General features: G+C 36.3%; 1 protein-coding gene across 1 annotated transcript; it reads right to left on the bottom strand.

Moving 5' to 3' along the window:
* Positions 1-55: 55 nt before the first annotated feature.
* Positions 56-12,865, bottom strand: LOC115229956. Its single transcript, XM_029800215.2, has 6 exons — positions 12,510-12,865; positions 11,740-11,858; positions 9,027-9,270; positions 4,503-4,713; positions 2,024-2,140; positions 56-158 (listed from the first exon to the last, which is right to left on the bottom strand). The coding sequence occupies exons 1-6, from the start codon at positions 12,632-12,634 to the stop codon at positions 114-116; spliced, it is 861 nt and encodes a 286-aa protein (XP_029656075.1). The 5' UTR covers positions 12,635-12,865; the 3' UTR covers positions 56-113.
* Between the last annotated feature and the right edge of the window lie 720 nt (positions 12,866-13,585).

Genomic DNA, 13,585 nt, shown 5'->3' with positions numbered 1-13,585 from the left:
TGGAAATGAAAAGAGACTTTACTGATATTGAAAAAGAAAAAAAAAAAAAACAAGATTCAGATTATTTAAAAATATTTTACTTTTTATTAAAAATATAATACAATTTATAGTTTTCAAACTTTTTGATTGAGACTCTTGACTTGGTTGGTGGAAGGTTTCTATATAAAAGAAAAAAATTAAAATGTATTATATATATACAAGCACACACACACCAAGAGTTTATTTATGCACAATTGGTTTAAGTAATTATCTGGGTATCAGAAGTGATAGCCAGACTGGTTTTAACAAGTAATTCAAACAAATCAAGAATGATAGAAGAATGGCACGAGTGATAATATATCAAGTAAGGCTTGGACTTTACCAACCAACTTACCCAAGACAAGATGCATGAAGAAACTTTGTATGGTAGCATGGAAAACCTGGTATCACACATCAACAATCCTGTTGATGAACAGGTACTTATTTACGTTAGGATTATAACTGCAAAGTCATGAGTTCAGACTTTGCTACATCTATTGTTATGCACTTTAGCCAAGAATATTATGCCTCAGTCTAACCAACTGATAATTAGATGCCACTCCCACTTTGTAACTAAGTAGTTAATATTAGGAGAATGTATTTGTGCTGTAAAAACACTTGATCCTGCAACTTGTATTGCAACAGGTAACTTTCTACATGACTGCTCAACCTGCTAGAAATAACAAGCCAAATTTTCCTCAAAGCACATCCTACAGAAAGGAGAAAGACACATTGGATAATGTAATCTGGGATACACTATGTAGTTTTGATTTGTAACTTTTATAGTTTGGAGGGAAGGCATTGCCTGTGACCCTTTACATGGCCTCCAAGACTGGTGGGAAGGCAGAAGCCATCCTCAAACCAGAGACCAGTCCTGAATGCTTGCAACAGAGTAGACTCCACTAAAAGTACTCCAGATTAATTCAACTGGCTACAAAATTCCTCAACAAATTTGTGGCCTTGTACCAAGGTATGAAATCATAATGGCTATCAGTGTAGAAAATTCTGCTTCTATATATTTCTTTACTACCCACAAGGGGCTAAACACAGAGGGGACAGACAAAGGGATTAAGTCAATTACATCAACCCCAGTGCATAACTGGTACTTGCATTTCGCCCGGCATGCTAACATTTCTGCCAGCTCGCCGCCTTAAATTCTGCTTCTATAGCCTCCATGCAAAAGTAGATGTTAAATGATGATAACGAATGACTTTATGATACATATAAATGTGGAAATATTCACTATTGTAAATATAATAAAAATATGAAACAGATGGGGGGAGGTGGGTCCCATCTAAAGAAATAAGGTCTGACATATAGTCTTTGCAGGCCTATGGAAACTGATGAGACATGCATTTGATGGTTGCAGGGAGGAAAGGACTAGGATTAGTGGTTGGCAGAGTGTGGGGAAACAGTCACCACCATCATTTAATGTTAACATTCCATGCTGGTATGCATTAGATGGTAAGTGAATTAAGAGCTCATGAGTGGGGTGGCTCCAGACTAGTGGACTCCGAATAATAAAAGACACTATGGTAGTGGTAGAAAGAGGAGACAGCACATCGATGAGCCAATTCGTCAGATGGCTTGTTTTTTGTTTTTTTTTAATGCTATGTGCTATCTATGATGGATGTTTGTAGTGGTACATGCCCATCTCAACTGAGCTTTTTAGAAGGTAAGTTGTTGGGGGCTGAAATATTTACTGGCTCTGAAGAGGAAGGCCAATCATCATGTTGAAGATGTGCATTTACCAGTGGAGACCCTTGGCTTAACATTCAGAGTGACTTTGAGGGTTTGAATTGCATTACTATTCAAGGGAAGTAAGAGGTGGGGTGTTATATTTTCTTGATTTGTAGTAAATTTTTACAATGAAAGAAACAATGAAATTGAAACTCATCATTATACAAAAATATATTTACAATATTACCATTGGGATGTATCAGTTTCAGTATAAATAAGTCTTAGTCATATAAAAAGATTTAATTGAATATACAATACTGCTTACCAAATGATCTGGTCTGTTGTCTTTCTTAAGATTTTTCTGTTTACTTCGCTTCTTTTTTTTCTTTTTTAATATAACAGCTGAAGCCTCTTGTTTTGTCTGTGTTTGTAAGCAATTTTGCTGAAAAAGTTAAATTTGGGGAGACATATAGTGATTTCTTTTCACAAGGCAAAAAGCAATTTTTCTTCTGGCACCTGCTTTGTCGAATCTGAAAGAAGAATTCTGAAATGAAGAAAGCTGGGATATACCAGCTTCCCCTTGATACTAATTTACCCTTTTTCATTTTATTCTCTCATATATTGTAATATAATGAAGATGGAGACATCATTTCAATTGGAAATGAAATTTTTTTTATTGGCTTCAGTTATTATGTTGTGGACGTGCTGAGGCACTGCCTTCAAAGGTTTTTCGGTCAATCACATCAATCCTAATACTTTGATATTTATTTTGTCCTTGGAGGAAGCTTAGAGGCAAAGGCAGAAGACATAAAGGGACATTACAGAGCTGAGTTAAAATGCTACATGGTATTTTCATTTTGTGCACTAATTTTTGCCATATCTTACTGATATATATATATATATACACAGCAGGCTTCTGCATGGTTTCCTTCAACCAAATTTCATCCATAGGACTTTGGGTGATGCAAAACTATGACAGAAAACATTTGCTCAAAGTGCCATGCAGAGAAATTGAACTCCAAATTGTGGCTGCAAGGCAAACTGCTTGACTATACAGCCATTAGCACAATATTTCTAAATTACTTTCTAAGGGCATTGACACAAACCAACATTGTTTCTCTCAATATTCTTTCTTTTAAGCTCAAACTTAATTTTTGAAGAGGAACAGGTATAATTGCTTATATATATATATTACAAATAAGAAAATGGAGAAACACATTAGTTGGTTTATCAGCTTTAGGATATTAGAATGTTGATTTATTTATTTATCAAAACAATATATATATATATATATATATATATTACTGATTCTAATTTCAGAAATGGACATCAGTATGGGCCCCCACTTTTTTGTACCTAAAAATCAGTAATACATATGTACAGTTAGATGTGCAAACACTATCATAAGAGTGAGTATTCCAAGTTGATTATCATTATCCAGTCAACTTCTAGTATGGTGCTTAGTCTACCAGTGTACTTAGTAGTGTTACTAGTTGTAATATACAGAGCATATGTAGAAGAAAATTAAGATAAACACAAGCCTAGGTAGTGTTTATCCATGTTTCAGTGTTGAAGTCAGCAGAGCTCCATTATTTGGGAGCAAGTTATATGTTGTGTTTACAGTTAGATGTACAACTAGTACTGTATGAGATAATGATAATCTATGTGGAGCTCTAACTCGTAGTTGTCATGCATCTAACTGTACACACAAAATATAACTTGCTCCCTAATGGTGAAGCTATACTGACTTTAACACTGAAACATGAATAAACAATAACTAAGCTTGTGTTTATCCTAATTTCCCCCTACATATTCTCAGTAATATATATATGTTACACTAAGGTGGCGAGCTGGCAGAAACGTTAGCACATTGGGCGAAATACTTAGCAGTATTTCGTCTGTCTGTACGTTCTGAGTTCAAATTTTGCCATGGTTGACTTTGCCTTTCATCCTTTCAGGGTTGATAAATTAAGTACCAGTTGCATACTGGGATCAATCTAATCGACTGGCCCCTCTCCCCAAAAATTTCAGGCCTTGTGCCTAGAGTAGAAAAGAATATATATGTTACACTATAGTATAATGCCACCTCCTCACCAATTTTACTTTTGATGCCAGTACAATATATAATCAAATGAATCTTTGTTTTCTTTTTACAAAATCATGAACATATGCTTTTATACTTTCAGATGAAAAGAAGTTCAGTTTATTTGGGACAAAAGAATACTGAGATGGTGGTTATATTTCTGTTAAAAGACAAAAAAAAATGGAATTACATTATGAAATACAGTGAGAGTTAATGTGCTCATATTGTGAAGATGTTGGACTGCTAGCTAAAAAAACAGTTTATAGCTTCTCTGTTGCAGTAAGCTGTGACAAGATGTTTCCTCATCTTCAGTGGTTCCAGGGTATCAGAATGAAGAGGGTAGATGTTACTCCCAGGCATCTGTTTTACCTTTAGGTTTCTATGTTCAGTAAATAACAGAGTAGGTATTGTGATGAAGCATAACACATCATTGTAAGCAAGGAGAGCATTTTATTAAGAGCACCAGTGGACACTCAAAAAACCTGAATTCTATCCAAGGGAAGAACACCTTAAGTAATGTAATGAACAAAACATACAAGCAAAACTAAATTTAAATCACCACCCTACCTTCTTTTATATTAAAAGAACCACCTTAATAAAGTCAAACTATTCTATGGAATCAAATCTTTATAGGGAAAGTTACTATTATAAGAAAACCCTTCACTTTACACATTACACAATTTGAAGAAAAGAATTTTGAATCATGTATTTCACTCCTTACCTTTTTATTATGAATGTGTATATTAGATTTGCCGTTTTTGTTAACTGTGTTTGTAGTCTTATCTACTTCGATATGATGTCCATTCATTTTTGGAGTTGAGGAAGCAGCTTTATGATAATTATTTACAGTTTCTTTTACTTTTTCCACGATTAAGTTATTTGAAGTTTTATTTTCCCTTTCTCCTTCCTCACTACATTGGGCAGAGTCATTGCTGTAAATAGATGTAAATGAAATAAAAAAAGATCAGTGTATCATTTTGGAAAATAATAGGTAAGCCTCTCAATGTCAGAGAGATCAAAAGAGAGGTTCTGCAAGCTGCACACAAGAAACCTGTCTCTGAATATAAACAGATACAGAAGAGAAAGTATCTTAAAGTCCGGCCATAACCAAGTTCTGTACTGCTGGTGGCATAAAATGCACATTAGTGTTAGAAATAGCATCCAGCTGTAAAAACCATGCCAAATGAGGAAGAAACAAATGAAAGCGCAGGAGTGGTTGTGTGGTAAGTAGCTTGCTAACCAACCACATGGTTCCGGGTTCAGTCCCACTGCGTGGCATCTTGGGCAAGTGTCTTCTGCTATAGCCTCAGGCCTACCAAAGCCTTGTGAGTGGATTTGGTAGACGGAAACTGAAAGAAGCCTGTCGTATATATGTATATATATATATGTAAGTGTGTGTATATGTTTGTGTGTCTGTGTTTGTCCCCCTAGCATTGCTTGACAACTGATGCTGGTGTGTTTACGTCCCCGTCACCTAGCGGTTCGGCAAAAGAGACCGATAGAATAAGTACTGGGCTTACAAAGAATAAGTCCCGGGGTCGATTTGCACGATTAAAGGCGGTGCTCCAGCATGGCCGCAGTCAAATGACTGAAACAAATAAAAAGAGTAAAAGAAAAAGAGAGAGAACTCTGCAAGCCATGTGCAAGTAGCCTGTCAAGCAGGATATGAGTTAAGTCATTACTCCAAATAAACTGTAAAATATAACTTCTGTCTTAATTTTGGTGGTGAGACCATAGCAAATGGTTGCTCTGAGTAGGCCATCAGTATTATGGAGCTTATACACAAGCAGAAATAAGACTTTCATCAAGTTTTGAGGTGTTTGAAGGTGAAGACAGTTCTCTTTCTTGAATTCGATCATGATTGTTTTACTATAGTCCCTGAAAACAACTAGGATCATTGCATAAAAAAATGACTACAAAATAGGAGCAGCATTCTCTGATGCCTGCATAATAAACAATTACAGTGCTGAGGGAAAGCAAGCATCACCTTCAGAAGAATGCACTGCAAACTGGTTAGTTCATGGAATCTGTCTTAGCATGAAGACCAGAGTATATAGACAGTTCTAACCATGCTGCAATATAGTAGTGAGACTTGAACATAATACTGCCAACATACGAAAATAGAGAAAAAAAAAAGATTAGTTCCATTTAAGATGCTTTGGAAAATTTGTGCTGTCTCATAGGACAAGGTACTTAACTATATTTGAGTTATACAAAATTGAAAAGATCAAAGCTCTCTTCATGAAGGGTAAGCTCTGGTGAATGAGATGTATTGCTTGAATGGAAGAGCCAAGGAGGTCAGCATAAAAGGTATAAGGACATTTTGAAATGCAATCTGAAAGTATGTGATGTTTTCATTGACAAATGGAAAAAGCACTTATCCTGTCAGAGAGGCAAAGTACTACATAGAATTAAGGCAGCTTTGAACACTGCAAGATCAATCATCTCCAGGTCAGGACTAACCCCTTACAAGCTAAAGAATACGTGTGTCTGGTCTGTTAGCATTGATGCTACTTGTGGACAAACCTAATCAGCCATTGCAGATAAAAAATTTATTAGAAAAAGAAGGATGATCTATTATATCACAAAGGCTCAGCCTATTATCAATAGAAAAATACAATGAGCCTTGAAGACAAATTTACCTAGTGGACTATGATGAATAAGAGGGGGCTGAGAGCTGATCCTTGGTGGACCCTACCTCTACTTGGAATTCTTCACTGTACTCATTGCCAACCCTCACCTTATTGACAGCACCCCTGTACATGGTTTGCACAGCTCTCACTAACCATTCATCTATCCCTAGTTTCCTCATTGCCCACCAGATAAGGCATCGGGGGACCCTGACAAAGGCTTTCTCTATGGCAATGAAAGCCAGGTACAGAGGTTTATCTTTGGCTAGGTATTTCTCCTGCAGCTGTCTTACCAGAAATATAGCGTCAGTAGTGCTTTTCCCTGGCATGAACCCAAACTGCATCTCATCTAGGCTGACTCTCTCCCTAATTAGTTAGGCTATGACCTTCATTAGGGGAAGTAATATCCTCATAAGGGATTGTTAAAAACAATTCAGATGCCAACTGGGTTTAACCAAATATATTGATAGAAAGTTCCTCAATATATAGAAGACAACTGGACGTTTCTAAGGGACAACCTGCTGAGAGCCACTGACCAGATCTGTGGCTGGTGCAAAGTCCCCTCTCGTCCCAAGGTAACGTGGTGGTGGAACAATGTTGTAGACAGGGCTATTAGAGAAAAGAGACAGGCTTGGAAGGACTGGAAGAATGGTGGTAGCAGGGAATTGTATCAGACTGCCAAAAGGGAAGCTAGGAGACAGGTCTATCTAGCCAGAGGGGAAGCAGATAAGAAAAAATTTGCCAATGTTCTGCAAGTACAGTGAAGAATTCCGGGTAGAGGTAGGGGTCCACCTAGGCTCAGTCCTCAGCCCCTCCTATTTATCATAGTCCTCCAGGCAATAACGGAGGAATTCAAGACAGGATTCCCCTAAGAGCTCCTCTATGCTGATGACCTTGCTCTAATTGCTGAGTCACTATCAGAACTGGAGGAGAAGTTTCAGGTGTGGAAGCAAGGATTAGAATCGAAGGGCCTTAGAGTCACTCTAGCTAAAACCAAAGTCCTAATAAGTAGGAAGGTAGACAAATCACAAACGCCTTCAGGTAGATGGCCCTGCTTGATCTATAGAAAAGGTGTAGGTAGAAACTCTATAAGATGCACCAAGTGTAAGCTATGGACACATAAGAGGTGCAGCAATGTCAAAGGAAGGCTAACTAGGAAGATAGTTTTTGTATGTGGCAGATGCTCAGGAGTAATAAACACTGAAAATGCTCTGAGACCAAATTCTGCCACATTCTATGGAGAAAAACTAGAAATAGTTGATAGCTTCCATTACCTAGGTGACCAAGTCAATAGCGGGGGCGGGTGTGCTGAAAGTGTAACTGCTAGAGTAAGAATAGCTTGGGCAAAGTTCAGAGAGCTCTTACCTCTGCTGGTGACAAAAGGCCTCTCGCTCAGAGTAAAAGGCAGACTGTATGATGCGTGTGTACGAACAGCCATGCTACATGGCAGGGAAACATGGGTGACTGCTGAGGATATGCGTAAGCTCGCAAGAAATGAAGCCAGTATGCTCCAATGGATGTGTAATGTCAGTGTTCATACTCGACAGAGTGTAAGTACCTTGAGAGAAAAGCTAGACCTAAGAAGCATCAGTTGTGGTGTGCAAGAGAGATGTTTGCGCTGGTATGGTCATGTGGCGAGAATGGATGAAGATAGTTGTATGAAAAAGTGCAACACCCTAGCGGTTGAGGGAACCTGTGGAAGAGGCAGACCCAGGAAAACCTGGTGAAGCACGACCTTCGAACTTTAGGTCTCACTGAGGAAATGACTAGAGACCGAGACCTTTGGAAGTATGCTGTGCGTGAGAAGACCCGGCAGGACAAGTGAGATCATAACCCGTGGCCTCTACATAGGATGTAGCCAGTCCACTTATGCATACCTTTCCTTCTTGGGACACAAAACTCTACTTGTGAAGACTTGTTGAGGCAAGTGAGAATCGGAATTGAAATTGATCAACATCAATGGAAATTGCAGCTGTGATACCAGTGCCGGTGGCACGTAAGAGAATCATCCAAACGTGGCCGTTGCCAGCGCTGCCCCGACTGGCCTCGTGCCGGTGGCACGTAAAAAGCACCATCCGTTCGTGGCCGTTGCCAGCCTCGCCTGGCCCCCGTGCTGGTGGCACTAAAAAGCACCATCCGATTGTGGCCATTTGCCAACCTCGTCTGACACCTGTGCAGGTGGCATGTAAAAAGCACCCACTACACTCACGGAGTGGTTGGCGTTAGGAAGGGCATCCAGGCGTAGAAACATTGCCAGAGCAGACTGAGCCTGGTGCAGCCTTCTGGCTTCCCAGATCCCAGTTGAACCGTCCAACCCATGCTAGCATGGAAAGCGGACGCTAAACGATGATGATGATGATATATATATATATAAAAAGATAGTTTCCAGTAAAAAACACTGAATATATATATCATGTAGTCTACCTACCTGTCAACAAGCATGCACAATAAGTAGATAAAACTCTGTGGCAGACAATAGGAGCACAGTATACAAATGAGTGCTCCTATGGGTGTAGAATAAACCTATGAGAAATCACCTAAAAGTGCATTTTCCGTCACAAGAGATCCTAAAAATCACCCTGCAAAATCTTTAACAGAATATAAGATGTTATTACCTTTTATTCAGTAATCCTTTTAATTTCCGTCGAAGCTTTTTTCTTGCTGACCGTGATAAAGTATCTTTCTCAAGTCTCAATTTGATGTTCTCCACTGTATTCACTGAATTTGTCTCGCTCTTTGACTTGGTTCCATTAACAATATTTGGTGTTTTTTTCTTCTTTGCAATTAACTCTGTTTTGCTGAGACTATTTGATATAGTATCAGCTTTTTTCTTTCTTTTCTTAGCAGCATTTTCAACTTCTGACAAAACAAATGACAAAGTAACCATTTAAGATTTTCTTTCTAAACAATTGTATATATTTTAATGAGAAATATTCCTTTTCTTTTTTGCGTGAATAAACAAGAAAGAATTTCATGCTAACCAGTAGGAGTATATCACGTTCAATTATAAAAGACTAACTTCAACAAAATAATTACTATCATTGTCATTATTATCAGCATGGCATTCAAATCCTTCAGGGAACAACTTTGCTTTTTATCATTCTACACTTGATAAAATAAATGGATGGCATGAACTGAAAATGATTCAAGAATCTTTACCAATCTCTTCCAGATGTTTCACTTTATGCTAATATGAGAAAAATCTTATAATTCTGCTTGTCATTCCATTACTTAGCCCATCAGAAACACTTTCACATGATTAGAGGAAAAGAGAGAGAAAGAAGTGTGAGGTAGAGGGAATGTAATTGTAACACTTTTACATGAAAGAAAAAGAGGATAAGGTGAAAAGTGAGACAGAAAAAGAGGGAGAGAGAAGCATCCAATGTAAAGTAGGGGAACAATATTTATTACATGATTAAAAAAGTTAGTTGAAGGTAGTAATCATATAGAGGAGTAGAGTTAAAAATATAATTTTAGCAGAGGGGTGATGTTAAAGAAAAGCAGAGAGAGAGAGGGGGGGAGATGATAGTGGTGGAGATGGCAGTGGTGATTGGATCGTGAAAAGTGTATTTTTTAAAAAATTTAACTAAGTTTTTTATATCACCTATCACTTAATGCATGCGCATAAATGCAATTCTGTGAAATATTCCTGCTTATTTACATGCAGATATATGCAATTTAACTAAAGGTTATATCATATGTATGGGATATTTTTTTGGTTTACTGGAAAAATGAAAAAATAAGAGTGAATACTTATTTTATGAGTGTTGTGTATTAAGTCTATAAAATTTTGCATAAAGTATATAAAGTGCATCAAGTAATCATTGTATTTCAGTTTCTTTCATTTTTCAATGAGTAGTAGATGAGTGACTATCTTTCCATACCGACACAACACAGGCTAAGCTTTCAGGTTTTTTGGATAAAGTTTTCAGAAATAACCCAATAGGCTTATCATTAATTCTGTGAAATAATCACAGATCCTGCAAGTCATTTATTATTACTATTATCATTGAAACTATTACATTGTTAGGTTTTTAGATTTACTTGTGCCACATTCCTGATAGCTACTGTTAACTCTTTCCAAAGCTTTGTCATTTTATTTTTCATATTTTTGATCTGTACAGAGTCAGCTTATTTTCCAGGAAGCTCCCATATCAAAGTCACTTGCAAGTTTGTTTTTTTTTCTCTTTGTTTAGATAATTTAATAAATAAAATCAGTCCTCATATTGTATCATCATCATCATCGTTTAACGTCCGCTTTCCATGCTAGCATGGGTTGGACGATTTTGACTGAGGGCTGGCGAACCAGATGGCTGCACCAGGCTCCAATCTTGATCTGGCAGAGTTTCTACAGTTGGATGCCCTTCCTAACACCAACCACTCCGAGAGTGTAGTCGGTGCTTTTTACGTGCCACCGGCATTACAATCAGTCCTCATATTGTCTATGACAGAAGTAACAAGAGATAATTTTCTACTGGAATATGAAGAAGATGCAGCAATCAGCTAGTGTCAACTATCTCACCAACCAAATAGACTGAATATCTAAAATTGAACAAGAGTTTCTTTATTTTGCAGTATTGTGGGCTAAGAGAAGGCCATATGAATCTACTCCAGAGTATTTTTCTCTTCAATCGCATGAAAACTTGGTTTTGTTAGTCATGTTTAAATAACTGAAGTGAAGTTGTTATTAAAGAGAATATGCAATATGCAATAGTATGATAACTTTTCAATTATTTGTGAAAATCAATGACATTTGATCTTTATAAAATATGTGTGTTATAAATAATTTTAATGTACACTGGCCATGCTGCTAGACCACCAACTGTTAGATCAAAGGTTCTCATCGCAAGCAGTGTGCATTAGCCATGGCCAAGACAATATCACTGGTTCAATAATCCAACTTTATACGGGTACCATGAGATGCAGTCTGTAAGAGCATAATATAAGACAAGTATTTCACTAGCTTACATTGTTAAATTTATATCGCATAAATCTAGTTTGGAAGAGATGGCCTTGGATTAAACTACAGAAGGGTAATGGGTTCTGTTGTACACCAACAAGTCAGTGATTTGCAAGAACATCTGTTAACAACTGTTGAATAAGAAGATATTGATTATTTATTCGTCGGTGAATGTTAAGAACAACACAGCTGACTTTCAAAATGACACTGATGAATTTATCTTAAATCTACTCAGATTCAATAACTATTTCTAACCATTTAGAATTAACTACCAACCAGGATGTGACAGGACATTATGAGCCTCCAGCCTGAGAGGTTAACAGAACTTTATCCAGTCAATCTGTGTGATACAAAATGATATTACTTACCCTTTTCCTTTTGTTCAAGTTTTCTTTTATGTTTAATTATTTTGTGGGTAAATTTGTCTTCAAGGCTCATTGGCACTGCTTCATGGTTTGAAGGACTTTTACCAAACATTTTATTGATACTGCAAATGATGATATTTATTAATGTAAATAATATGAAATATGCAGTAAATTCTTCATCAAAGTAAAGGTTTAAACAGCAGATATCAATATTTAAAAATTTAACTCTATTTTGATCGCTGTTTCTGAGTTATTACCATCTACTAAAGCAATCGAGATGTTAAAACGTAAAAATATTCAGCTGAAAGACGAAGAATTCCGAATGTTATTATTCCATTTTCCAAGCGAAGATCGTAAAATTAGATTAAACCTTTTTCACGTAATCTTCATAACATTATTTCCATTGTTAAATTTTTAAAACTGTTTGTTAGATTTACTTCATTGACTTTACTTTCACTTCATAAAAATTAATCATTGCTTTAAACGAAAAACAAAAAGTTTGTAAAGAAGAGATATTTTATTTCCACATGGTTATATTTGTTACTTTGTCAACTTGATCACGAGTGATAAGTATGATATGACAAACAGCAAAACAATTATAAACTGCATGTCGATTTTCAATGGAAAATATAAAAAATCATTAGATGAAAATAACAAAAAATTAACATATATATTGAACGTAAAAATCGAAAGTGCGCAAATAAAAAAAGTAATGAAAATCATAGCTCATCGCAACACATGGCAAGATTTTTAGATGATCTTTAACAAATTACCTTTCGTAAGTTTTTCTGTTTTCTACATCATCCACTTTCTTGTTTGCTGCAGCTAAAAGTTCGGCTACCCATATGGTAGCAACACTGGGATACGGACGTCGTACCTCTATACCTGTCGTAGACATTTTCTCGTCGTTGAATCAAATGTTGTGGGTTTAGTAAAGCGGTGTCATATGTCAAAGTGTTCCCCGTGTTATCCAAGAGATTTACATTGATTAGTATAGAATTTCTCGCCAGCATTATCTTCTTTACTTTGTTTATTAGCATTTATTTAAGTTCTTTGATAAGGCTCAATTTCTTTTTTAAAAAAGTTGGGTATACCTAAATAAATACTGGTCTTTTGCTGATTGATTTATTTTGTCTATTGTTTTGACCTAACACCGTAACCAAACCAGACGACATGTACTTCCGATTAAATACTAAATTTTGTTTTCGTTTTGTTTTCCTTTGGGTATTTCAAGTAAACAATGATATTTTTTATACATTCCTCATTTTTTGGTTATTATGCCACAATCTTCTACACATTTCCCAATATAATTTATATGACATATACATTCAAATACTGAGGAAACAAACAAAATATTTTTTAAAAAACTTTAGTTGGAAGGCAATTTTGTTGCATTAAAATTTTTTTTTAGAAAACTGTATAAGCCAATAAGAGAGGCTACTGTGGTAGCTTGGTCTGCTTGAAACAGTTACCAGATAATCCTCTTGTCATATCCTACTGACTTATGTATGTACATATTTTTGTATACACTAACGTGGGAGCCTGTACAAGTTATTTCATCCTACTACAAATATCACCCATATCTCCTTTAAACTACACTCTACTGTCTTATGTATGTGTACATTTATGAACCAACAAATGAGACAACTGCATGGTAGCTAACTAGACCTGGTAAAAAAAAAATAACAGAATTTCCATTAGACCATAGTCTAGATCTTAATCCTTTGGAATGGCACAAAAGTCACTATCAAATCATCTCAGGAAAATAGGATGGATACAATTGTTTCATTTCCTGGTTAACTGCGAAATCAACTGATTTCACAGCTTGAATTTCTTAAAAAGCTTCAGT

Source organism: Octopus sinensis, unplaced genomic scaffold (genome assembly GCF_006345805.1).
Source record: "Octopus sinensis unplaced genomic scaffold, ASM634580v1 Contig13942, whole genome shotgun sequence".
In the NCBI taxonomy this organism is placed as follows: domain Eukaryota; kingdom Metazoa; phylum Mollusca; class Cephalopoda; order Octopoda; family Octopodidae; genus Octopus; species Octopus sinensis.
The sequence above is the reverse complement of the archived record's forward strand: the minus strand, read 5'-3'. Positions and strand labels throughout refer to the sequence as shown.

Excerpts from the sequence above, each read along its gene's own strand:
- LOC115229956 (XM_029800215.2), bottom strand. The coding sequence starts at position 12,634 with ATGTCTACGACAGGTATAGAGGTACGACGTCCGTATCCCAGTGTTGCT. Across the intron at positions 9,271-11,739 it reads ACTTGAACAAAAGGAAAAGG|AAGTTGAAAATGCTGCTAAG; the intron begins GTAAGTAATATC and ends TTGTTTTGTCAG. Across the intron at positions 159-2,023 it reads ACAACAGACCAGATCATTTG|AAACCTTCCACCAACCAAGT; the intron begins GTAAGCAGTATT and ends TCTTTTATATAG.